At 32.1% G+C, this 24,647-nt stretch overlaps 4 protein-coding genes across 5 annotated transcripts in view; 2 read left to right on the plus strand and 2 right to left on the minus strand.

Moving 5' to 3' along the window:
* Positions 1–13,911: 13,911 nt before the first annotated feature.
* Positions 13,912–16,593, plus strand: Rcc1 (Regulator of chromosome condensation 1). Its single transcript, XM_018520626.1, has 6 exons — positions 13,912–14,065; positions 14,176–14,256; positions 14,511–14,890; positions 15,121–15,487; positions 15,838–16,110; positions 16,204–16,593. Coding segments are annotated over exons 1-6 (1,293 nt in total). The 5' UTR covers positions 13,912–14,064; the 3' UTR covers positions 16,395–16,593.
* Positions 16,594–16,649: 56 nt separating this feature from the next.
* LOC108769590 (decapping nuclease DXO homolog) overlaps positions 16,650–24,647 on the minus strand; it is a 15,770-nt gene continuing 7,772 nt past the window's right edge. Inside the window, exons 3-4 of one of the 2 annotated variants that reach the window (XM_018520629.1) lie at positions 23,675–24,039; positions 16,650–16,699 (exon numbers count right to left, since the gene is read on the minus strand). In XM_018520629.1, coding sequence (XP_018376131.1) covers positions 16,664–16,699; positions 23,675–24,039 — 401 coding nt within the window. In that variant the 3' untranslated portion in view covers positions 16,650–16,663. Of the gene's footprint in view, positions 16,700–23,239; positions 23,596–23,674; positions 24,040–24,647 lie in introns of those variants that run through there. The other variant, XM_018520628.1, reaches the window with a different exon arrangement.
* Tim10 (translocase of inner membrane 10) lies at positions 17,318–17,780 on the minus strand. Its single transcript, XM_018520632.1, has one exon. It carries the CDS (start codon positions 17,688–17,690, stop codon positions 17,415–17,417), a length of 276 nt encoding a protein of 91 aa, XP_018376134.1. The 5' UTR covers positions 17,691–17,780; the 3' UTR covers positions 17,318–17,414.
* LOC108769594 (G patch domain and ankyrin repeat-containing protein 1 homolog) lies at positions 19,254–21,593 on the plus strand. Its single transcript, XM_018520633.1, has 3 exons — positions 19,254–20,738; positions 21,097–21,325; positions 21,424–21,593. Exons 1-3 carry the CDS (start codon positions 19,599–19,601, stop codon positions 21,591–21,593), a joined length of 1,539 nt encoding a protein of 512 aa, XP_018376135.1. The 5' UTR covers positions 19,254–19,598.

The raw sequence follows: 24,647 nt of genomic DNA on the forward strand, positions 1-24,647 counted from the left end.
CTGCCATTGGCTGGTACACAATTATATATTATATATAATTAATTATATAGTGTATATATATTTTTTTTTTCAATAATATGTAATAGTCTACAGAATTATATGAACAAAGAGGACCTAGCTGGAATCATAACTCGGTGGGCAAGATCTGGAATGGTAGTCGTGCCGCGCGATCGATAATCGCGATATTAACGCGATTGGCCCGTTCGACGACTTTTTGTCCGTACGTATATGCGAATAAGCTGGACGCTAGCGTGTGCACCGCGGCTAATTGATAAACACAGCCGTTCGAATAGCTGCGTTATAACCACGTCGGCATGGCGCTTTGTCGAAAATCAACGGCGATTCGACGGCTAATTAATACTGTTTTTGATATGCGTTCCGCACCTGCTCGTCAATCAGAAAACCATCGATGTCGCGCCAGCCTCCCGGAAATCTCGCAATTCACAGACCTCCCTGCTGCCTGCCCTCTGTCGAACGTGTCACGAATGTCGATGGATTTTTTCGACTAGCTGATGAATATTAACGCACATTATCGGGGCTTTATCAAATCCCAAGCAAAAAGTGGTATCGCTTTATTTTGTGTATCGCATGTTCTACATGTTTTTTTTTATTTCATGAGAATAGATTTATTATATAAAAATATCATTTAAGAGTATGAAATTATATAATTACGAGAAATTAATCTGATGAAAGAATACAGATAAAAGTATTCATTCATGCAATCGATCTAAAAACACAAGAGATTCTAAGAGACTAATTAAAAATTCTTTTTTTCTCGATATTTTACGAATCTCATGTTGATCTAAAAAAACATAGTATTTTTACATTAAATAAATATTCTGCAATGTTTAATTATACATGTTATTGCATTAGAAACTTTGCAAATATTTATATCATAAATATAAATTTGGATCATTACTTCATTCTTTGACACTACGGCAATTCGTATAACAGATTCGCAGAAATCTGTTAGACGTAACTGGAAAAAAAAAAAAAGATAAAATTTCGTTTGAACTGTTATTTCCATTATCGATCGGCGCGTCAATCTCCGTTTATACAGAGGATCGACAAATTGCCGGCCGCAAGCAACATAGACCATGTGTGGTGGATGGTACGATTTAGTATACGACGAATGACGCGCTCCGATAGACGTGATGCGATTTCCTATCAGGGCATGGAACTTCCGGGGATGCAAGTATTATCTTGGTACGAATATTATCCCGAATCTCCACGCATGCACGCGCACAGACACGCAGATCCACATCGTAATCGGCTTTGCCTCTGCGCGACCAGACGGAACACACGCATCGCCCTTTTACGAGCTTTCACGTAAATTACTATATTTTTTTTTTATTCCCTCTCCCACGTCGCATGCAACCTAACGATATTTCGCGAGGGAGACACGTATACACACGCGAGGTGATTCGATTGTAATGGATCACGAGCGTAACTTTTCCAGAGACGGACAGGACAGACGAGCGAAAAATGCACTTTCGACTTTTTTTTCTTTTCGAAAAAAAGGAGGAAAAAGCTGGGTAATCATCGTCGCGCTTTCGGGACGTATCCCGACGAGCCGCGAAATATGTGACGCACGCGCGATTTGTGGAATTTTCTATCGGTAGCTACCTGTGCTTTGCCCGTTCTTCCCCGAATGCTCGGCCGATGATTGATAACGGAGAAAGCGGGTCACCTATATTTTTCTTCTTTTTTTTTTTTTAAGCGAACGTTTTACAACGGCTTCAACCCTTTTATTCCGCTCGCGCGCGCTGATTGCGAAAGCATACCGGACGCGAGCGCGAGCGCGTGTCGCGTACATTTCGTTGGTGTGTGTGTGTGTGTGTGTTTGTATGTGTGTGGGGTATACCTCTCGAGTTTTGTCCTTCTTTGGCGAACTCGCGCGGTTCATCGAACGACGTTTCACGAGGAAATCCAGATACATATACCAACGGCTTTTGAATAATTCCGCACTTTTAAGAGAGAGAGAAAAACGTTCGCGCGATTTGTAACGCGCTTATACAGAAAACGTGATCCGACACGGTGATGTAGCATTGGAGCGAATTAAGAGGATCAATCGTGACATTCTTTTGCAAATCTTACATCGATTCGCCGGATTGCCGTATCCCTCTTCGTAATGCAAACTCACTCAATTCGGAACTCAGGTCGAAATGGATGATCTCATAAATATCACTATCGTTTCGCGCAGAGCTTTACAATTTTAATGTTCTCACTGCCTCTTCAATTTTTCCAACTTCGTGCGAACTATTTTTATTTCCTATACGGCACGCGGCGTTTTTCTACAGTGTTTCGTTTGTCACGTCGAGTATTCAGCGTAAATTCGTTTTTTTTTAATATCGTGCTCGTAAAATAACACGAATTTTCGAGTTTGTATAATGATAGCGCAGTTTTAATGTAAAAGTATGTTGTGAGGGAAAACAAGAGTAACTTTTTTATTGCAAAGTAAAATTAAAATTGAGATAACAAAAGCTATTGTCGGCTTCATAAAAAAAAATAAAAGAAGAGGGACATCGAGATGATTCTGCGTATACTACCAACAATGTTTAATTCATTATAAACGATACCAGTTTTTCTGATAACCTCGTTTTATTTAACATCTCGTTTTATATATTTTATACTCGTTATACTGTACGCGTAAATTATGGAAAAAAGTAATATTTATTATAAATAGTGATTTAAAAAGGATAAAAAAATTTTTTAAGTAATTATAAAATGTGAAAAAACATCCTATGATAATTTTAATCTTTAAACGCCTTTTCGGTATATCTAGTGATCTTTTCTTAATCGCTTTTTTAATGGTTTTTCCCGCTTTTTTTAAATACTTGATATCGTTATGTTTTTTTAATATTCAGCATTTCAAATTTAAAAACATTTTTTTTAATATATTCATTTTTATTAGAATTATAAACAATCAAATTTTGTGAGACATTTAAGGGTTAAGTAAACTTTGCTATAAAAATTAATTATAGAAATTTTAGTTCCAAATATAAATTTATTTGATGTTAAAAGAAAATAGAAAATATCCCAGATCGAATTCGTGTATTAAAAATATATTATTTAGAATATTATCACAGAATTCATAAGATGAAATGCGCGGTTTTTCGGAGAACTCGGTAGACGCTCGGTAGAATTTTTTGAAAGCGTTTCGTATAATTTTAACGCGAAAGGCGGCTATCTTTCTACAATCTCCATCAGAAATTCTATCAGCGCCTCGTGTGCCGCAGAATACCGTGTGATGATTGATAGCGAAGAAACTGGGTTAACGGCAGCTCTTTTTTTTTCACATTTTGTTTCGATTGCAGTATCCGTCTTTGCGCGTGCAATGCGCCACAAAATGGACACCCGGGCGAACGTCATTTGTGTTATGTGTGTTTTGCAAACGAAAAACTCGAATACTTTGAAGCGCGCCAGAAACGGGAGATGAGTAAATGTCTATCCGCCGCGAATGAGAAACATTAAAAGCGAAAACGTGTCTTCTTCGAGAGCGCGTAAAAGAACGGGCACGAACACACACTCTGTCTCTCTCTCCCTCTCTATTTCGTCGATTTTACTCCGAAAATGAAACGCGAACGTGAATATTACTCGCTCACTTTTTAAACATTGATGCATTTTTCTTCGATGCCAAGCTAGATAATTTCGACCACAGTTGTCGCAGTCTAAACTTGTTTACAGATCTGTAGATTTTCTCTGTAGAACCAACGAATTTAACCTGGGAACAGTGATCTAATTCTTTTAACGTAAACAATCACTTGAGGTTTTTGCACTCTAATTAAAATCTTTATTATCAACAATTTATTGATTGTTTTTTTTTTTATTTATTAGTATTTGAGAACATTTTAGGTTTAATCAAAATTTTTTCTGAAAAAAAATAAATAGAAATCAAATGAATATTAAACGGAATAAACACGTTAAGTAAGTTTATCATGATTTATCATTTTTTAATTAAAATTTTGATTATTATAACGCTTTTTTGTTGCGGATTTTCAATAGAATTGCATATTCAAGGAATCGCAAAGAATAATTATTTAAAAAGGGAGAAAATATTAAATAACATCCATACAAAATAATATTTTACAATTCATATTTTTTCGCCGTTGGGCGATAAAACATAAAAACATCCCAGGTGACCCCTCTTAGTAGGTTAAAAATTATAGTTTGAATGAAAAGTTTTAGAGATATTCTCTAAACATTATTCATAAAATAAATGAAATTAATATTTCTCTGAAGATTTTGCTAAAATTCTAAAGATTTAATTAAATACGGATGAAAGTAGTTTTGTTGGATCATCAAAATAATTATGTAGGACGTTTAAGCATAATGAGTACTGTTGCAAAAAACTTTGACATTCTAGCAACTAGTTTAAACGTCCTACATACCTACATAATTATTTTGATGGTCTAACAACATTATTTTCAGATCGCTATAGCAAAATTTTTAGATACTTTAGCAAAATCGTTCTTTCCGTATTGAACATCTAATTTATTATTAATACGAATTCTGTTCTTATAGTCTGTATATTTCATTTTCTAATAATTTTTATAGTAAATGCTTACAATAAGAATTCAAATTTATATTTCTTATATTTAAATGCAAATGATATATCTACTTTCCATCATGTAAAAGGTAATATTGGTGATCGAGTGTGATAGATTCGCGAAGGTGTATTACGTCATATTGCATACAAATATACATATGTCTTAATTCAATATTCTAAGTGTTTCTAGACCTATAATATTGGAAATAACATTGGTCCGTATCGTATTTCTTAAGAGCACGTGGGTAGATACCGGTAGGAAACGTTGCGTCGCGTGACGTTCGCGTCCACTCAACTTGATTGTGGAGACGCTGATACGTTCGTCCGAAGAAGAAAATCAATCCACTTTCGTCAAGCGGAATTTCTGTCCCGCCTCGTGTGAATTCGGCGCACGCCTCGTTTCCTTTCCACCGAGAGGTGGTGGCTCAACAAGTCGCACGGCCGCCGAGAAGTCATCGTCACGGCGATGTAAGTATAGGGAAGTACAGGAAGCAAAGAAGAGATTGTAATCAGGATCACGTTCGCGTCTTTTGTCTACTTGATTTTATGCGACGAAATCAATTTATTTCATAAAAATTGAGATTGATTTGCCAACTTATGTAACTCGCCAGAATGTTTTATAAGGCATGTTAGAGACTTTTATCTGACATATTGGATTGGAGCAAAAGTTTGCAGCGCTATTTCATTTGTATTATGTCTACATGTTTTTTAAAAAATTTAGAAATTATATTCGATAGAGTTAAAAGTTTCAGTTTAAAGAATTTATTTTTCTAATTATTAAATATAATAGTATAATGATTTTTAATTTAATTATAAACAATCAAAGTGAAAATGCTCCCTTTATTTAATTTGTGATAACTCAGTAATAAAAAATATTAAAAAACATTTTTAACAAACGGTTTTGTAGGGAAAACTAAGTTTTCACGTTGGAAAATCGAAAATTTTCGCAAGTTTTTCTTAGGACATATGACAGGCCCGTAAAGTAAGAAGAATGTTTTCCATTTTGTCCAGATCGTAGTTTTCTATTATTAATGACCAAACTCACAGAAACTCAAAAGATAGGGATATATTATTTAAAAGAAGAGATTTTTAGTTCAAAAATCCTTTTTTCAAATTTAAATTTTGTTCATTTTTAACGAAATTTCAACTGCTTGAATTTCAGTGCTATAAACTTTTGTTCCAACCCAATACAAATTTACTATTTTTAAATTTTTGCGAAGAAAGGAATAAGGGGCTATTTCATTGGTAAATTTAAATGCCTTTGCAACGCCGATACTACATTTTGATAGACTAATATTCGTAATCAGTTCTTATATTTAATACCATCTTAAGTACAATCTTAAGATGTCATAAGCCAATCACAGAACCATATTAACATCTTAAGGCATACTTAAGACGATCTTAAAATAAAAACAGACTATAAATAGCAATCTTACACGTCGCATATGTGAATGTATTATTTAACGATTTCTTATTTTATTATTATTCATTGCTCAATTGATACGCGAAATTTATTTTAATACATGGATTTAACGTAATTAATTTTTTTATCATTTTTAATTTTTTTATCATTTTGTTTATCAATTTTCAACAATGATTAATGTAACACTCATCTTATCAATTACAACACATTTTTCGTCGACTCGTTATTAGTTTTTTTTTTACTCCCAGTGAAAATCTTATACGAAAAGAATCACAAATCTTTCGTAACAGTAATGCAATGATAAAACTCGTTTAATTGCTCCTTACATAACTTACGCATTAAATATTAAACATAGCCATCACTTCTTGGTGATCACGCGACACCGAGGCCTGCGCACGTTTCCCAGATGAAACTGTGCACGTGAAAAGTTACTCACCCCCTACCAGCAGCAGCAGTAAAAATCGACGTGTCGTCCTCGTCATCGTCCTCGTCGCTCTACATCAAATGATCCTGTCTCCTCGAGCAAAGATCCGACGACGTCGTTGTCACTCTTGATCGACGACGGTCCCGCGTTCTTCCCGCAACTATCACGTGGATCCCTCTTCCACTTGAATATTTCGCGGTGGTATTCACGCGAGAAGCTGAATAATCGGCCGTTACTCAATTCTACGCGTTGATTGTGACGAAATGAAATTACACGCGAACGATCAACGGACCAGTCGGATGGATGGCGAGGGAGAAACAAACGGGGAAGCTGCGCGGGCGAAGTCTCGCCGTCGACTGGCGCGCTTCCGCGTATCCGACCCCTCTGATAACCGGCCGGCACCCTCTGCACCCTACCGCACGCCCTCCCCCCCCCCCCCCCCCCCCATCCTGCGGTCATCTTCCACTGTGCGCTAATTCGCGCTGCGACTCGCGACCGCGCTGTTCTGTCAAAAGATAACAAATTTTCCGAGAACTCGACTAATTTCCTGTTTCTCCTTGGACACACTTTTCGACGCTACCGAACGATCTGAAATGAGCATCAAATGGAATTGTTATCGAAAGTTATATTTAACAAATTTTTTTAAACGGGCAATTAATTAAGAGCCTAACAGTGAAATATAAAAAAACCCATCAGAGCCTACATCGATTGTTCGGAGGCACAAAAAACTCTTTATTTTCGTGTGAATGTAACAAAACGAATAAAATAAACGTTTCGACCCATCAATTCGGGTCCTTATCAATATAAAATATAAATCGAAATTACATAACGCAAATTCCAAGATGATGATTCCCGACAATTTAGCTCGTTTTTCTTTATCCAAATGCCAAATTAGATAAAATAAAACCAGAATTATATACATTGCGTCAATAAGTAGAATCACAACGCTCATCAGATTGTTAGATTTGATGTAAACGTTTCTCGTGACACGACGTACAGATCTTGTGATGTCGACAACATATGTTTCACATTTTACATAATTATATAAAGATCGAACATTTCGCTTAGATTTTTAATTGTCCATTTCAATTTAATTTTTGTTTAATATCTCAAGAGCTCAACTTTGATTATTTGTTATTTAAATTGTTATATTTATCAAACAATCAAACAATGGCTGCGTTCGGCAAAAAAAAAACAGCTTTGCAACTGTTGTAAAATTCTTTAATATGATTGATTTTGCCCTTAGTTCCTCATTGAATCTAAATGTATAAACTAATCATATTAAAGAATTGTACAACAATTGCAAAACTGCTTTTTCTGCTGAACGCAGCCAATGTTAAACACAACTTCTCTCGATAATAATTTTTTTTAATTACTAGCGTGTTACAATGAAAGCGTTCAACAGAACGTTTATTTTGCAACTGTTGGAAGTTAGTTCGCGTTTATTGGATTATATTTTTAGATCTGAGGAAAATGATTCCATTTCAGCAGACAATCATAAAATGGTTGCAAAACTGTTGTGTTCTGCTGAACGCAGCTATCATCTTACTAAATCACAATATGAATATAATTTTCGAATGTCTGTTTAATATATTTTCTTATCGTTCACATATTATATCATAACAGGTCGGATCGAAATATATATATATTTTAATAGTATGAAAGATTTGTAGATTATCTAAAGAATTTATCATTCAATGGCTGCAAGTGACATAAATATAGAAAAATGCGCTTATTTCCGATAATGGAAAACGCAAAAGTTACTATAAAATATTACTCCCCTTAATATGTATACCATATATTCACTGTATCAAGTTCACCTAATCATATAATTGATACATGAAAGATTAATAAATAATTTTGTCATAAAAATCTTCGAAGTTTTTATGAGCATTTTACTAATTATATTTTATCTTAATACTCTGTTTATTAAAGTTAAAAATTAAAAAAAAATAATTAAAAATTAAATCTTGTCATTTTGCCTTTCTGAAGTTCTGTTTTTGTTACTCGCTTAATAATAATTAGAAAAATCATCGACTTTTACAATAATAAAAATTTGCATCTCCCAGTTTAGATAAAGATTGACATTCTATCTTTACAGAAATTCAATACTGGCCAATTCAATACTGGTTAATTAAGTACTGACAGGTAGTGATTAATTACTTATTTTGAATACTAAGAACACTGAATTAGCAGTACTTTTAATACTCAAAATGAGCTAATTGCTACCTTTCAACATGGGCGTAGCCTCTTAAATTGAAAAACAAGAAATCATAAAGAACAATAGTTGCAAAGAAATTACACATTTGAGGACTATGTTTAATGAATATTTATACAAGAAATTAATTTTAGAAAAGAAGAAAGAATTCGAGATAAAAGTTATAGAAAAATTTCCTGGGAATCTAAAACGGCTAGTGTTATGAATTTTAATTTTTCTAGTTTGAAGAATTTACAATTTTGAGAGAAAAATAAAGTAAATTAAATAATATATGATTTTATGATTTTCGTCTGCTAATAATTAATTTAAAATATCTAATATAAAACAAAACAGGTCCACTAATCCATATCACTTGCAGATTATACCTCCCCCTTCCAGGTACAAAATTAAAGTCTTAAAGTCTTAAACTGTTGTGTGAAGAAAAAGAGCATGAAAGTCTTAACTCTAATTTAACCCTCCCCTAAACAAAATCCTGGCTACGTTCATGTCTTCCAATGTTAAATTTCTTTAATAAATGTATACGGCAAATCAATTCCGTATTTGTAATTATGTATCTGTTCGTAAAAAGATCGTACTGGTATTGTAACTCGCGTGAGCTTGCTCAGTTGAAACAATCAGTGAAACCTCTCGTCGTGAATCTCGGCAACTTCGCGCGGCATCGCAGCGATAGATTGATAGATATTCTTCACGCCGAATGAGAGATAGCCTACTCGAGAGATCGTCGTATTTTCAGCAAAAACGGTGGCCAGATCGATAAATACGCATACTTACATATCGCGTACTCGTTTAACTCGCGATTATAGCGGGCGATTACATGTAAATATGCAAATTCCGCAGGAATCTTACCCAAAATGAAGAGCCACCCGCGCACCGTTACACGCTCGCCCGCTATATTTACTAACAGCGTGTTTCACATGGTGGAAGGGATAACATGGTGTGTACAGTTTGCAAGCATCTCTCTCTGAATTTCCGACCTCTCTGTCTATGGATGTCGCTAAGAGCCAATGCTTCTTTCCTTGTTTGACACACATCATAATGTATCTTAGGTTCTCTTTATAGAGAAACATAAAAGGCCTATTCTTTTTGGCTGAACTTTTGCACTAGTTCATCTTTCTTCCTTTTCTCTCCAGCAGGAAAGAAGAAGAAGAAAAGTGAACTGGTGCAAAAGTTCAACCAAAAAGAATAGGCCTAAAGTGTGTTAAACAAGGAAAATTCAGTACGAATTTTTCACGACGCGAAACTGGTCGGTATTCATAGTCGATTCTTGCTTTTAAGACTGTCTTAAGTACAATCTTAAGATGTCATAAGTCAATCCGAGGACTGTATTAGTATCTTAAGACATTATTTAAGACAGTTTTAAAATAAAAACGGACTATGAATATCGTCCCATGTTTATCCCATACAGCACAGAATTTGCAGCAATATCGCTGCAAAATCTCTGCAATATTTCTGCAACACGCAATGTTGCTGCAATGTTGCAGCAGTGTTGCTGCAACTTTTGTGCAACTTTGTGCTGTAAGGGCAGCTGGCAGCCTCAGGCTTTTATTGGCATTCATGGACGGAGAGATCGGAGATTCAGAGAGAGATGCTTGCAAACTGTATACACCATGTTACCCTTCCACCATGGTTTTTCATTGGCGAAACTGGCGCGCACTAGTACACATTAAAGCCGTTGTACACTACTCTGATCTGATGGAAATGTAAAAGTGAGATATCTCAATTAATAAAATGTCCAGTGTATATTTTATCAAATAGTGTGATAAAATGTATTGAGAATTTTTCCCGGTTTTAACTCGTTTCTATATGTTTATTAAACATACATTTTTATTCGATTTGTGTACAACAACTTTAATGTGCACTGAGTGCGCATTAGTTCTCAATGAAAAACGTTATAACTGTCGGTAAATTCATGATACTCACACGACCCTCACTCACATCACCGAGATGCGTATGCTTCGCACTAATATAACAAATGACATAATTACGAGAAATGACGGATACAAATAACAAAATTAATGAGATAAATGAACGACAATAAAGATAATAAATGATAAAAGTAATGAAAACGGAACCGTGAAAAACGACGGCGATTAAACTTGCGATATATTATCATGAGAATGGACATTTGCCCTTTTCAAAATGTTCAGATATTACCATCAGATTCTAACTTTCCATATATTTGACATTCTTCTATCGATAATATCTCGAATGTTGCAAAAACAAAAATAAAATTTGATGCTTTCAAACATATTTTTGTTAATTCTATTTTTATGTTTACGAAATTAAAGAGATCATCAATAAAGGAATTTATATTTGAAAAAGATATCTTAGAGCTGTTTTTTATCCGTTTAATTTAGTATCGACCGATTATTTCATTGAAACTGATCAACAGCATCTGTTGTTAAACAGAATTGACTAAACATAGTGCACACTTAACAAATAATCGGAAATGGTGTAACCGACCTTTAGAGTACAAACATATAGGGCCAGTTTGCTGGACAGTTTTTTTTAATGTCATGTTACAAAGTGGCCCATTTACCTGCACTAACCCATTTCTTTCCACTGTTCTATTTATTTATAAGGCAACATCTTTTTTAATTTTTTTATCCAGTATTTAAAAACTTTTTTCTCCACATGTATAAAAAATTGAAAATATACCTCATATGGAGTAGTCATATGGAGAAAAACATCAAAAGAATGCTGTATAAACATAGTAGAACGGTGGGAACGAAATGGGTTAAATGACATGCGCATGCCAACCCAAGCTCTTATTTATAATCAGATCGCGTATATAATATTTCGTGAACACAAAACAGTTGTAAATGGACAAATTTCGCGCTATACTTTTGATGTCGTTAGGCCCGATTGCATTAACATTACTGTGATTTTAAGCGAGATTTAAAACTTTCTCTCTCTCTTTCTCGGCTTTAAAAAGGGAAAGCGAGAGTTTTAAGCTTCACTTAAAGTCGAAGTATCGTTGGTATAATCGGACCTTAATGATCGTAAATTTGGAAAGAGAGAAAAGGCGTCGATTGTCCTAAAGATCTAAAATTGATAATATATGCAAATAATACAGAAATAAGACGGACTAGTCTTAGATTATATATAATAATAATATAATTTAAAACTAATCTCCGTAAAATTAAAGCCAGTTTTCATATAACTCAATTCAACACTTTTTAAGGACCTGAATAAATTCGTGTTTTCCGATGGATTTTTGTTTACTGAAAACGAAACTGGATGCCGAATTAGTCTAACTCGTCAGGTTTCTGAGAAAATTGAGGCTAAATTGAAGCAAAAATTGGCGTTTTTGGCCATATTTACTACTTTTTTTGTGGCTAAAGAAAATTTTGTTTTCAATTTCGTTTGCGTCACTTTAAAGTATTATCTTTTATCTATGAAATAAATTTATATCTATATTATAATACGATTTTTTTTCATATGCATAATTAGCATATAATAAATCATTAAGTTGAATAGATAATATGATCATTACTATTTATAAATGTGTAAGTACATGAATTAAAATAGTAAAAAATAAACAATTTTACGGAATAGTTAGGATGCAAAAGTGCGTGACTACATTCCTGTCCAGTAAAAATATTTGAAAACATAATTACGTGGAATCTTTGACAGTACGCATTATAATATAATTGTATCGTATAAGATAAATATAAATTTATCTTATACTTAAAAGATAGCACTTTAAAGAGGTGTAAACGAAATTGAAAAAAATGTTAAACTTTGGCCGCAAAAACAGGTAAATATGGCAAAAAATATCAATTTTGGCACATTTAACCTTAATTTTCTATGAAATCTGACGTGTTAGGTCAATTCTGCGTTCGGATTCGTTTTCAGGGAACAAAAATCTATCGGAAAACACGTTTATTCAGGTCCCAAAAAAAAGATCTATTTTTCTGTATAACTGTTAAAACCAATTGTGTGGCACATAATTGGTTTTTATATTTAAGACCGTCTTATATTATAGCCCTAAGATGTTATAATCGAATCACAGAATCGATCGCATTAGCATCTTAGATAAGATATTACTAATCGTAAGACAATCTTAAAATAAGAACCGACTATGAATACTGCAGGTCTAAGTTATTAATCTGCTAAACTGGAAAACGCGTTAGTCTTGGTTTCATCTAAGATATTAAACCGCAGAATTTTCGAAAGTTTCTTAACGTGCTGCAGCCGGTTTTACGAAGAGCGTTGTAGTATTTGCGTCCGCCTTCATTTATTAATTTACTGAAAGAAGTTATAAAATATTAGTTATCTCAGGGTCGTAACGTTTTTACGAGTGAACTTACTAAGCTCGTATAAATGCCGATTGTCAAATTCGATCCTATTCCGACAAAACATAAAAGTGCATAAATATTATAAATATCAAAATATGCGAATTTTATTCTTTATCCAACAAAAATAAGAAAGCAAAATGGGAGATAAGTAGTACCCAGCTATGAATAAACGCCGTATATACAGATCACGCGAAAAATCTTTTTCTAAACCTTTTTTTAGATATGTTTTAGTCTGGATTTGTAATAGGATTTGTAATAAAACTTACTTAGCTTTTCGGTCTAAGCTCTAAAGTTTTTTCCAGCAAAAAAATTTCCTGGCGCTGCATTAAGCCATAATCCTTAATTAAGCTTTAAGTAAACTAACCAGATCTAAACTACAAATTAGTTTATTAGACCTTACAATTAGAGCAAATTAACGTTACAGTTCAAAGCTTACTACGGGGCTATTAAAGCGAAGCTTACAAAACTTTCTATTTAACAGTATCTATGATTAGATACTAAAGGCCATTTCGAACAACTTTGCTTAATTTAATCAGTATTATCTTATTAAGTAATACAAAATTAAACTATCAAATTCATTTAATTAATTAATAGAATTATATTTAATACATCGAAAAAAGATTAAAAACAATAAAGTGTATATTATAAATATCATTTTGTGAAGTAATTCTGTCAGTCGAGTCAGTAACTCTAATCGGAGTTAAAAGATAATCGGATAGTCGAAATGACCCTTATATATATGAAACTCGCTTTGATTACCTTTGGATGAGTTGCACGAGGTAGTAAACGAGGTAGTTTTGGCGGGCAATCGCACGCAGTACGTTGAACACAGCTGCAAAAAACAGTCGGATGGCAACCAATCAACTTCTCAGGAGAGGTTGATCGCCGCACGTTTTATCGTATTCCCTACCGTTCCGCCGGTTCTCCGTGCGCGAATCGTATTCAAATCCACCAATGAGAATCGTCCGTAACGATTAAAGCGGCTGTTGGCGCTGATTGGCGGTGTTGGCGCCGGGCGTACTGTTCCGTCTGTTCTTCGACGTACTTCTCGAGTTGCGCAACAATAACGAGGTTTGGAGCATTGTAGCTTTTGGCGCCAACGGAGCGAACGACAATATATATTAGCAATCCACGAAAAATAATAGCAAAAGTAAGTACGTGTACAAATACTGACGTTAAAAGCGCTCGTCGAAACGCGGGTGACAGTCATGATAAGCGTTTTATGACAACGTTCTCGAACCTAACCTGAAAATGTTGCAGTGCCACGAAAATCTACAAAACGGACGGCCGAAGATCCCGTGCAAGCGGACAAGGCGCCAAAGCAGATCAAAAAGAAGCAAGGTATTAGTTAGCAATTTTTTGTTTTATTCCGAAAACATTTTTTCTCCCGTATTTAAATATCGTAACCCATGCAATCTCTCGTTCCAAAAGAACATGTTTTGTAAGAATGGAAAAGTATATTTTTCGGTCTCTTTTTCTGTAAGAATTGAAAATAAAGATATTCTCTAAAAATGTTCCACAAATTAATATAAATTGCCCTTCTGTTAGGAGATTGTGTGGCGTAAATGTAATTTCCATACATTTGTCTTGTACAGGATTAAGTGTAAAACCTGACTTACGATCGCTTTCAATCGGTGGTGTTATGCTTGTATTCGGACAAGGCGATTTTGGACAGCTTGGTCTAGGAGAAGATGTCACTGAGAAAATGCGTCCAGCAGCTATAACTGATTACCAAGACGTTATAACTGTAGCTGCTGGCGCTATGCATAATGTATGTCTGAGAAACACAGGAGAAGTATTGACTTTTGGATGTAATGATGAGGGGGCGCTTGGACGAGACACTACCAAGGAAGGATCTGAGACAGTACCGGGTATAGTTGAACTACCTGGTAAAGCCATTCAGGTGACAGCAGGAGATTCCCATACTGCTGCATTGTTAGATGATGGTCGAGTATTTGCTTGGGGCACATTTAGGGTATATATCTTTTCTATTAATTAATTTTTATGATCATTTCTTGTTTAGAAAGTATTACTTTTATGTTACTATATTTTTATAAGGATATACAAATTATATTATGGTTTCATAAATTATATAGAAATATGTAAAACATACTTTTACAAATTATTTTATTATAAATTACTATTTTTATAAATCAATGTTAGTTAAAAGAAAATCTCATTTATGTGTGATAAATTTATGAATAGGATACACATGGTTCTATGGGATTAACGTTGAAAGGAAATGAGCGATTTCCTATAGAAATATTACCTGGCGTAAAAGTTGTCAAAATAGCATCAGGTAATGATCATTTAGTGTTACTTAGTGAAAATGGACGTGTATATACTTGTGGACGCGGTGAACAAGGACAACTAGGACGAGTAGCTGCACGTACAGCCAGTAGAAATACACGACAAGGAATAGGTCTGCTATTGACTCCAGGCATAGTTGAATTTAAAATCAGGAAGAAATTATATTTTGACGATATATGGGCAGGAAATTTCTGCACTTTTGCTAAGGAACATGAAAAAGGAGATATATATGTATTTGGTTTAAATAATTTCCACCAAATTGGTAAGAGAAAGACAGACCAATAGAAAATAAAAATCTTTAACTTATCAAAGCTAGATCTTAAGTGTTTCAATAATTCGATACTGCATATGTCGTTATGAAAATTGCACGCTGAATTAATTTTTCGGATGTTTTAAAATTCAATACCAACAGAACGGTAGTAGTAATATAATAATTTGATGCTCACATGAATCTCAGAAGGATAAAGGTATCTTAAAGGCTTTTATTTTTTATTGGTTGTGTATCACATATACAATCCAATAAGTTTCTTTCTTTAAAAAAGAAAGGGATTTTTTTAAATCGTATATTTTCCACACACAATTTTAAGTCGCATTTGCTGGAAAATATTTTAGGTTTGAAGGACAATGATATCCATTTTCATCCACAAATATCAAAAACCTTTAGCGGCAAAGTATGGAAACATATCAGTAGTGGAGAACACCATACCATAGCTTTGGATGACGCGGGACAAGTTTTTGTGATGGGTCGCAAAGAATATGGTCGCCTTGGTCTTGGACCTAATTGCTCAGATGCGGAAGAGCTTACATTAGTTTCTGCTTTAAGTTCCACTAAATGTATTGACATAGGCGCGGGTAGTAGAGAATCTTTTGCCGTCACGGAATCTGGTAATATGAAATGTTGATATAATATGAAATTAACTATTCTTTTAAAAAAAATACAAGATTTATATATATAAGATTCTATTTTTATTATAATAGGTGATTTATATTCATGGGGTATGGGAACCAATGGAAATCTTGGAACGGGAGATGTAAAAGATGTCGAGGAACCAGTATTAGTTAAGGGAAAGCAGTTAGAGGGAAAGACATTGGTACGAGTTAGCGGTGGCGGCCAGCACACTTTGGCGTTGGCAACAATTCGTCCAGTGAAAGATAAAACTGCTGGTTAATATTAAATATATTTTGAAATATTATGTATGTGATATGAATTTAGACAAGAACAAAAAAAAGCCATTTATTCTTTACTACTTTATTTCTTAACAACGGCGAGGTTATTTTGCCAAACAGGACTATAAGAAACCTTCCATTAAGTCTTCAATTTTGTTCAGAATCCATAACATTTAAATTTGTACATACTCTGTCACATTGCCATAAATTCATTCATTGTTTTTACAATAATTAATATATTGTGTTCTTGTTGTATTGTTAGCATTAATACTTATTTTATATGTATATTGTCAGAACAAAAATTTTTCTACATCACAAAAGTTTGTGTCTAAAAGTATACACAAAAAAAAATTACTTTGAATGGACAAAAGTTATATTTTGAATAATCAATAAAAATTGTTAAATGTGAAATAGTAGTGATAGCCAAATTTTTCTGCTATTTAAATTTAATAAAAATTTAGATAATATATTATTATTTGCAAATTGTGTTGTATGAAATTTTGAAAAATAAACTATTTGTAAATGTATTTATCTAAAACGATCCATATATCCCAAGGCTTTATGACACAGACAAATCTTATAAATATTTAAATCTTATATTTTTTACAGATAAATATCTCTTCAAAATAAGTTTAAAGTAGTTTATAAGTTTATACAAAGTAGTTAATAATTTATAAGTTTTAACAAACTTATAAACTACTTCAGTAAAATTTAACAAGATTATAATATTTAATATCATGGAAAGGAGAGAGAGAGAGAGAGAGAGAGAGAGAGAGAGAGAGAGAGAGAGAGAGAGAGAGAGAGAGAGAATAAATTGGAAAATTAAAAATTTATAACATGTTATAACATTTAGTTTATTCGCAATTTAAAACATTAATACAGAATGATATACTACAGTTCATCATTAACTTTTAATTTAGGACACAAATCTTAATAAACTGTGTCGTAATTGAAGCAAGATTAAAGACAACTTATAATAGACAAGTTCAAGATCCTATCAAATACAATAAATGATAATAGATTTAACTTGTTTTTGATTGTTCCGCAATTTTTGCTTCTTGCATTGAAATTTGTGTGAGTTTCTTGCCGATACGTTCGTGAACGTCTAAATATTTAGCGATGCAACGATCTAGACATATTGATTCTCCTTTGCCTAGTTCAGCCTCGGTATATTTTGGTGCTATACACTTTCTGTGGCATGCAGATGTCATACGATTATACATGTCTGACATCATTTCTATTTCTAAATCCTGCACCAGCTTCATTTTATCCTCGTCCAACTGTGGTAATGCTGCCATTCTTCCAACTTAGTACTCTACACAATTGGGCTTTCTTTACTTAAAAATTTTTACTTCTTAATAAATTACTCTACAGTATTGACGTCGCGCAATCGTTGTCTAGCTTTCATAATCTCATATCTCTGAGCATTGATGCTTCTCTTGGACAGCACAAATGAATAAAGTCCTAGAACAGTGGCTACAGACCTACAAAATATAAATTCATCATTCTATAATAAAGATCATATAAAAATGTTTTTTTTTATAGACTAGCAAACGCAAAATCTAAAATCTTTGATTTATATAAATGTCAAAAATCCTAAATGTTCGGAATTATTCTTCTTGGCACGATAATCGTAGTTCAATTTTTAGGTTAATGTTAACGTGATATGCAAAAATCAGACGTAAGAAACTTTTTTTAAGATACTGTGTACACATACCATCCAATTCCTACCTTCGCCCAAGTTGGCAAAGCCATGTTTTTATTTAATCGTAATGATATCCCATTTACAAGTTAAAAAATTTCATGTACCTGAACGTGTACACCACATGCGTCATGCGACGATCACCGCCAATAATTCCTGACCTAACCTCTCTCAACGTTTTATCTCGACAAATTCTGAATCAACAGATTTCTGTAGAAATACTTCAAGAATAATATAATATTTTAAGAATAATGTGGACAAATCTGTGGATTAAAAATTGATCAGTTAACGTTGTTTGTATTGTTTACACTCAATACATTTGCTTTTTTTTCTTTTCAATGCCTAAATATATATATTTATCTACCTCATTTGTAATACAAAAACTTTTGAGACTTCCTCACAATCTGTATATATATATATATATATTGGTGTGGAAAAACAGTTTTAAAGAGTCAAATATATGTGACTCGATCCTTATATCCTTAAACAAAGGATAAAGTGATTATTAACTTTTTCGTAACGTATATCTCAGAAACATTCAAGATATGTATCAAAAAATATCTCTAATACAAAAATTTTATAATAAAATTATCTATTTATTTATGTCAATAATATTTTTTTTTAAATAATTTAAAAAATATGAATTTTGTAAAAATTATTTTTTTTTAATATTATTGACCTATAAATAAATAGGTAATTTTACTATGAGAAGATGCCAAATGCAAAAAGTGCGAGAGAGAGAAAGAAAGAGAGAAAAAAAATCAGAATTACTGGGTTCTCTTGTTAGATTTCATTGGATTTCATTCATGAGCAAATATTTCCGCGACTTACGTTGAAATATGTCACAATAAGATATCTCATAAAAATTACAAAGTTTTAAGCAATTTTTCTTGTTTCACATTATAAATTTTTGAATACTTAATCGCTTTCAAAAAATGCGCTTTAAAATTTTCTCTTTGGTCTGGTAGATTTTGATTTGTTGCCCAGTGTCGTCCTAGAACTGAATTCCCCGCATTGAGTTCTCTAGAGAGTATTTGGCGTAAGTACATAACCTAATTGTGAATTATGCGATTTACGTGACTACGTGACGTTTAGGCGAGACGATTGCAACAGATTATAGTTGCAGTGATAGCGCGTTGAAGCAGAGGTAAATTTTGCTATCGACGTATTATTTCGATAACAACATCTCGCGCGTCTGGGAACAATACGCGTCAGATCTATATACTCTTTTGAGACAACTTTATTTTGTCTTTGCCAAGTCTTTTTGCAAACTTTTATTGTGACAATAACAAGGTGCAGAGCAACACATTGCTCGTCGTTTGTACTCGTATTTTACGACATTTTAAAAAAAAGAACGTATTATTTGTGATTCCTAAAAAGATAAATATGGACTGAGAAGATAGGATATTTCATAAGGATTCTATACAGATTTTAACAAGAAAACGATTAAAGAAGAGAAGGTGTGCCAGTAGTATAAGACAACGTAACGTATGACGTAAAAAAGATGCCTTTGCAACAGTGGATACATATACGACACAACATTGATATACCATGGAAGACCTTTGTCAGGGAGTCATCTAATATACAAGATAAATCTCCAGAGAGATGCGTTCATCAGTTGGCTTTCCAAGGTAACGAAGCAAAGGCTACCTATGAAGAAATTGTTCAACAAACTAGTTATAGCAATACTCCATCAGCAAGATTAAAGAATTTAAGGTTAAAAGTCACTGGAAACCAAGACAACTCCAACACAAATCCAACTTCCATTGTACAATCAAAGAAGAGTACACTTTCCGACGATATTCTAGCAAAAGTCACAGTCAATACATTGTTAAAAGCAGTGGAGCAAAAGGACTTAAAGTTTTTGCAAAAACACATGACGACAGAAAATGTGAATTCGTCTGATGATTTTGGTTGGACCCCATTAATGTCCGCTGCTTATTGTGGTCATTTAGAGATTGTGCAATTTTTATTAAATCTTGGGGCTAACAAAAAAACTAGAGATAAGTCTGGTCTTACTGCAGCACAATTAGCTTTAAAAAGAAATTATTTGAATATCGTAGCGTTATTGAAGAAGAAGTCTGATTCCATAAGCAGTATCAATCAGTTAACTGCAAATATTCCAAATATAAATAATACAAGTACTTTATCAGTAAGATCATTGCCTATAGAATCATCAATGGAGCATAATAAAGACAACGTTATGGAAGATAAGACACAGCTGGAACAGAATGCAGCGTTTTACTGTGAAATCTGTAAAGCGACCTTTCAAGAAACAACGTTACAAAAACACGAAAGTTCAACTCTACACATCTTTAATACAAAACCGAAACTGAAATATACAATGTATGGAATATCGAGGCAAAATAAAGGATACAGAATGCTTTTGAATACAGGATGGGACGAGGAAGCTGGTCTTGGTCCTTCTGGGAAAGGAATAAAATATCCCATCAAAACATGTTTAAAAATGGATCGCAAAGGATTGGGACAATTAATAGAAAATGAGTATAAGATTACTCATTTTAAATCGGGTGATACAACTGCCATTAACAGCTCCAAAATGCCCAAGCAAAAACCTTTGAAGAAAAGAGACAGGGAAAGACTACTTCACAGAGAGGCTAGGAAAGAAAGAGCTTTGCGTATAGCATTATCTTAAAATAAATATAAATAATTCTATTTTGAATGTGTGATGTTATTTCAAGATTAAATGTAATGAAAATATCTTTTACTGTTCTTATATATTTAAGACTTGTAAGTTAATCTTCAATCTTTTTTTTATTATAAGATATTTCATATTAATATTTTAATAAAAGTATTTTTTACTTCTCTATATAATGTTATTAGTACAATTTTTTATCTCACGCTAATTATGTCAATAAAAATTAAAAAATATACAAAAATAATAAAGTTTATTTCATTAAAATATAGCATGAATGAGAACCTTTCTATATAGCATAAAAATATATAAATAAATAAATGATACATTTATTAATTTGTTATAGATGGCGGACGAGCAGCAAAAATTATTGGAACACTTAGAAAAAGTTGAAAACAAAGCTGGCGAAATTCTCACTGATCGAGAGGAAATAGTCGCTCTAGACAAGAGACGAAACGATGATCGTGTTGGAATGAGAGCACTTCAAAAACAGTCGCATGAAAAAACTTGGATAACAGTAGGGCCGTTGCTTTTAAAGATGTCATCTAAAGCAGCTGAAAAATTACTTGAAAAAGGTAATTTTAAACAAGCACACACACACATATAGAACAAGAAAGTTTATGTTCTTTAATTTTTATAATCTGTATTATTTACATTATATATTACATTACAGATCAGAGAGAATGTGATACTGCCATTAATAAACTAAGAAGTGATTTAAAGATAAAAGTAAATGAACTACGTGATTTAGAATTGACTCCACCAGTACCTGGATTAATGTTAGAACCTATGTCTCATAAAGAAATGAATGCAATCGGACAAATTTTCGGTCAAAGTGTCTGATATATATATGTAATGAAGTCTTGTTTAATTATATAATTAGAATTAGAATAAATGTATGAGCTTGAAATATTTAAGTTTTCAATTTTCATTACAAACTTTTGTATAAAATATAAAATAATTACCTCGTTTTATCTACAAAGTTATTATCTCTCTTACACATACATCTATTTCAAAACTAATAAAATCATACTAGTCACTTCAAAGAAAAAATAAGGATTAAAATAATGTTTTTCTCTTTTAAAATTTTTTTAATTTTGTTATACGTTTATATTAAGGTCAATAATATAATTTTATAAAGAAATTACATAGTTGCTTTAAAAGATATATATAAGCAAAATAGATAATTTTTTAAATGAGTAACTGTGTGTTTTCTTTAAACCAATTTATTCATCTCATTATTTTATTCATAAAAGTATTAAAATACAATTATTAAAAAACTAAGCGTAACAGTTTAACGGGTATTTAATATTTCATGTCAATGTACCAGAATAAAGTATAAAATGTCTCATAAACTATTAGTTTTTTGTCTGTTTAGTTTGGTTTTTTGTCTCTTTAGTTCGATATTTTTTATATGCAGAATAATTAGAGGAGTCATGTGTAAAAAAAAATAATATAATTTTATTAAATTTTATTAATATAATTTCAAAAAATTTAGATAACCTTGGCCTGACCTTAAGGATATCTTTTAAAAGTGAACCAAGGTCATTATCTTTTTCTCTTGTAACTTAGTAATATTTATCTGAAACATTTTTGTTTTAAACTTAAGGATTTTAAGATATTTTACTGGATGGATTAAGATGAACCACTCTGTATACTATTGTTACCAATAAGCTAGGAAACAATTCAAAGAAATAGGAAAATTCCATTTAAAGTTGACTCGACCTGAATGAATATCAAAATATATGTTTCGGAAAGTAAGGGATGCAATCAGGCAAATTTTAAGTTGAAGTATTTAATATCTAATAAAGTTTTTATTTTGTTCAGTAACATAAAATGTATAAGCTTAAAGCGTCTATATTTAATTGCATAACTTAAATATTTATATTTTTCGTAACTTTACAGTGTTTTATTTTAAGATGCTCATTAGCATCAGTATCATTAAATTGCTTGTTAGTTTGTTACATTACGTATTCCAACTTCAATTTAGAATTATGTTGCAAAAAAAAGACTAATAAACCGGTATTTGCATAAACTGGAAATCGTAAAATTCCCGCAAAAATATTATTAAACACTAATGTCCACTTTGATTAAATAAAAGGATCTCTTTGCACTTATTTCAAATATAAATTTTTGCGTAAAATATATAAAATAATTATGTATCATACTGTCTAAAAAATGATTATTACTCTTCCACCGATGTTGAAATTTTCCATTTACTGGGTCTAATGACCGGGTCATTGAAATCTACAGATATTTTTTATTCCGAAATATATGTATACGTATATAAAAATTTGAAAAAAATTCTTCCATACTTGTGAAACCTTTAACAAGTTTTTACCATAGTAAAAGGATTGTATTTCACTTATTTTTTATAAATTGAAATACGCAATATCAATTAAAAAATCATAACTTTTATATGAGTAAATGAAGAAAAAATGTCATCATAATAACTCTTAAAATTAAAAAGTATTAAAAAAATACGCAACATATAAGATACACACATATATGTGCATAAATATATGCGTTGTCTTTAACATATTTCATACATTCATATTTGCATGTGGCTAGTATATTTTTAATATGAAAATTACTTATTAGATTTTGTTACTTGCTGAGGACGCTTTGATTTTATGTAATCTTCTGCTTTAGCAATAAACCATGGCTCCAAGAAGAAAAATCTTCCATTATCAGGAGGTTCTTCAGTATAATTTACAACATCTTTAGCTGTTGGCTGCCATTGAAACTTGTACATGCACTCATTATGATCTTTAGTAACAATTCTTTTAACATTATCTAGAAAGATCTTGCAGAATTGTTTGCATGCTTTTATACTATAATCTTCCTGTAATATAATTAAACATATATAATTTTACATTAATATATCCTTAAATCACCATGCACAATTTTTTAAACAAAATTACCTTTGAAAGATATGGCAAATCATCTAAAGAATACTCATTTATCTTTCTTATTTTTTTATTTCTGTCTTTTAATCCAAATATAATTTTATTTGTCTTCACCAAATAATTTTGACTCCACCACATTGATACTCTTTCACAGGGAATTTGACGATACATATTTTTATGATACATTGGATATGTTTTCAACTCAATTAATTCAAATTTTTTGTTAACAAGTGTATCTCTTATAGGCTGTTGCGAAGAAATTCCATCTATTTCTGCCCCGTATAATAACGAATACGTGTCAAATTTTGCTTTAAACATACAACAGAATTCTTCGCACTCATTAAGCGGTCGTTCTGAATTTGGCATGTGTGATGGATGATCTAAAAAATACACATTATTTAATTAAATTAATTATATAAATTCTATAGGCAATCCTATTTTGTCTTTCATATATCTAAAGTAAAGCAATACATAATCGAATTATCATATAATATCCTAGCAAACGAAAATGAATTGAAACGAATTGGAAATTTTCAATCCATCTCCGAATTCGTATTTTAAATCCATAAAAATAGATTGGATTCCATATAAAACATTTTTATACGTATAAAAGTTTAAATAAATTAAAGTAGTAATTATGAAATTCTAGTTATTATTTTAAAACTTTTATACAAAAAATATACACAATATCTTTATTTTAGACCGTATATGTGAGAAATACAATCCTAGAATTTTAAATGCCTATTACGGTCGAAGCTGGATCTTTATTGCTTAAATAATTCAATCTTGAATTACTAATATATACTATATATGTACTTGCAAATAATATGCGCTAGCTGTATAATGAAGGAAATGTATATTATGTATATTTTTTTATGTATATGAAATATATACCTTTATATACAGGGTGGACCATCTGAAGTGATCCAGTCAAATATCTCGAAAACTAGTAGGGATAGAGAAAAATGTTTCGTATGAAAAGTTTAGG

This window comes from Trachymyrmex cornetzi, unplaced genomic scaffold (assembly GCF_001594075.2).
Source record: "Trachymyrmex cornetzi isolate Tcor2-1 unplaced genomic scaffold, Tcor1.1 scaffold92, whole genome shotgun sequence".
NCBI classification, from domain to species: domain Eukaryota; kingdom Metazoa; phylum Arthropoda; class Insecta; order Hymenoptera; family Formicidae; genus Trachymyrmex; species Trachymyrmex cornetzi.

Coding starts and splice junctions, on each gene's coding strand:
- LOC108769594 (XM_018520633.1), top strand. CDS start 19,599: ATGCCTTTGCAACAGTGGATACATATACGACACAACATTGATATACCA. Junction 20,739..21,096: donor AAGAAAGAGCTTTGCGTATA/GCATTATCTTAA, acceptor AATTTGTTATAG/ATGGCGGACGAGCAGCAAAA. Junction 21,326..21,423: donor TGAAAAATTACTTGAAAAAG/GTAATTTTAAAC, acceptor ATTACATTACAG/ATCAGAGAGAATGTGATACT.
- Rcc1 (XM_018520626.1), top strand. Junction 14,891..15,120: donor TTGCTTGGGGCACATTTAGG/GTATATATCTTT, acceptor ATTTATGAATAG/GATACACATGGTTCTATGGG. Junction 15,488..15,837: donor AAATAATTTCCACCAAATTG/GTAAGAGAAAGA, acceptor AAAATATTTTAG/GTTTGAAGGACAATGATATC.
- Tim10 (XM_018520632.1), bottom strand. CDS start 17,690: ATGGCAGCATTACCACAGTTGGACGAGGATAAAATGAAGCTGGTGCAG.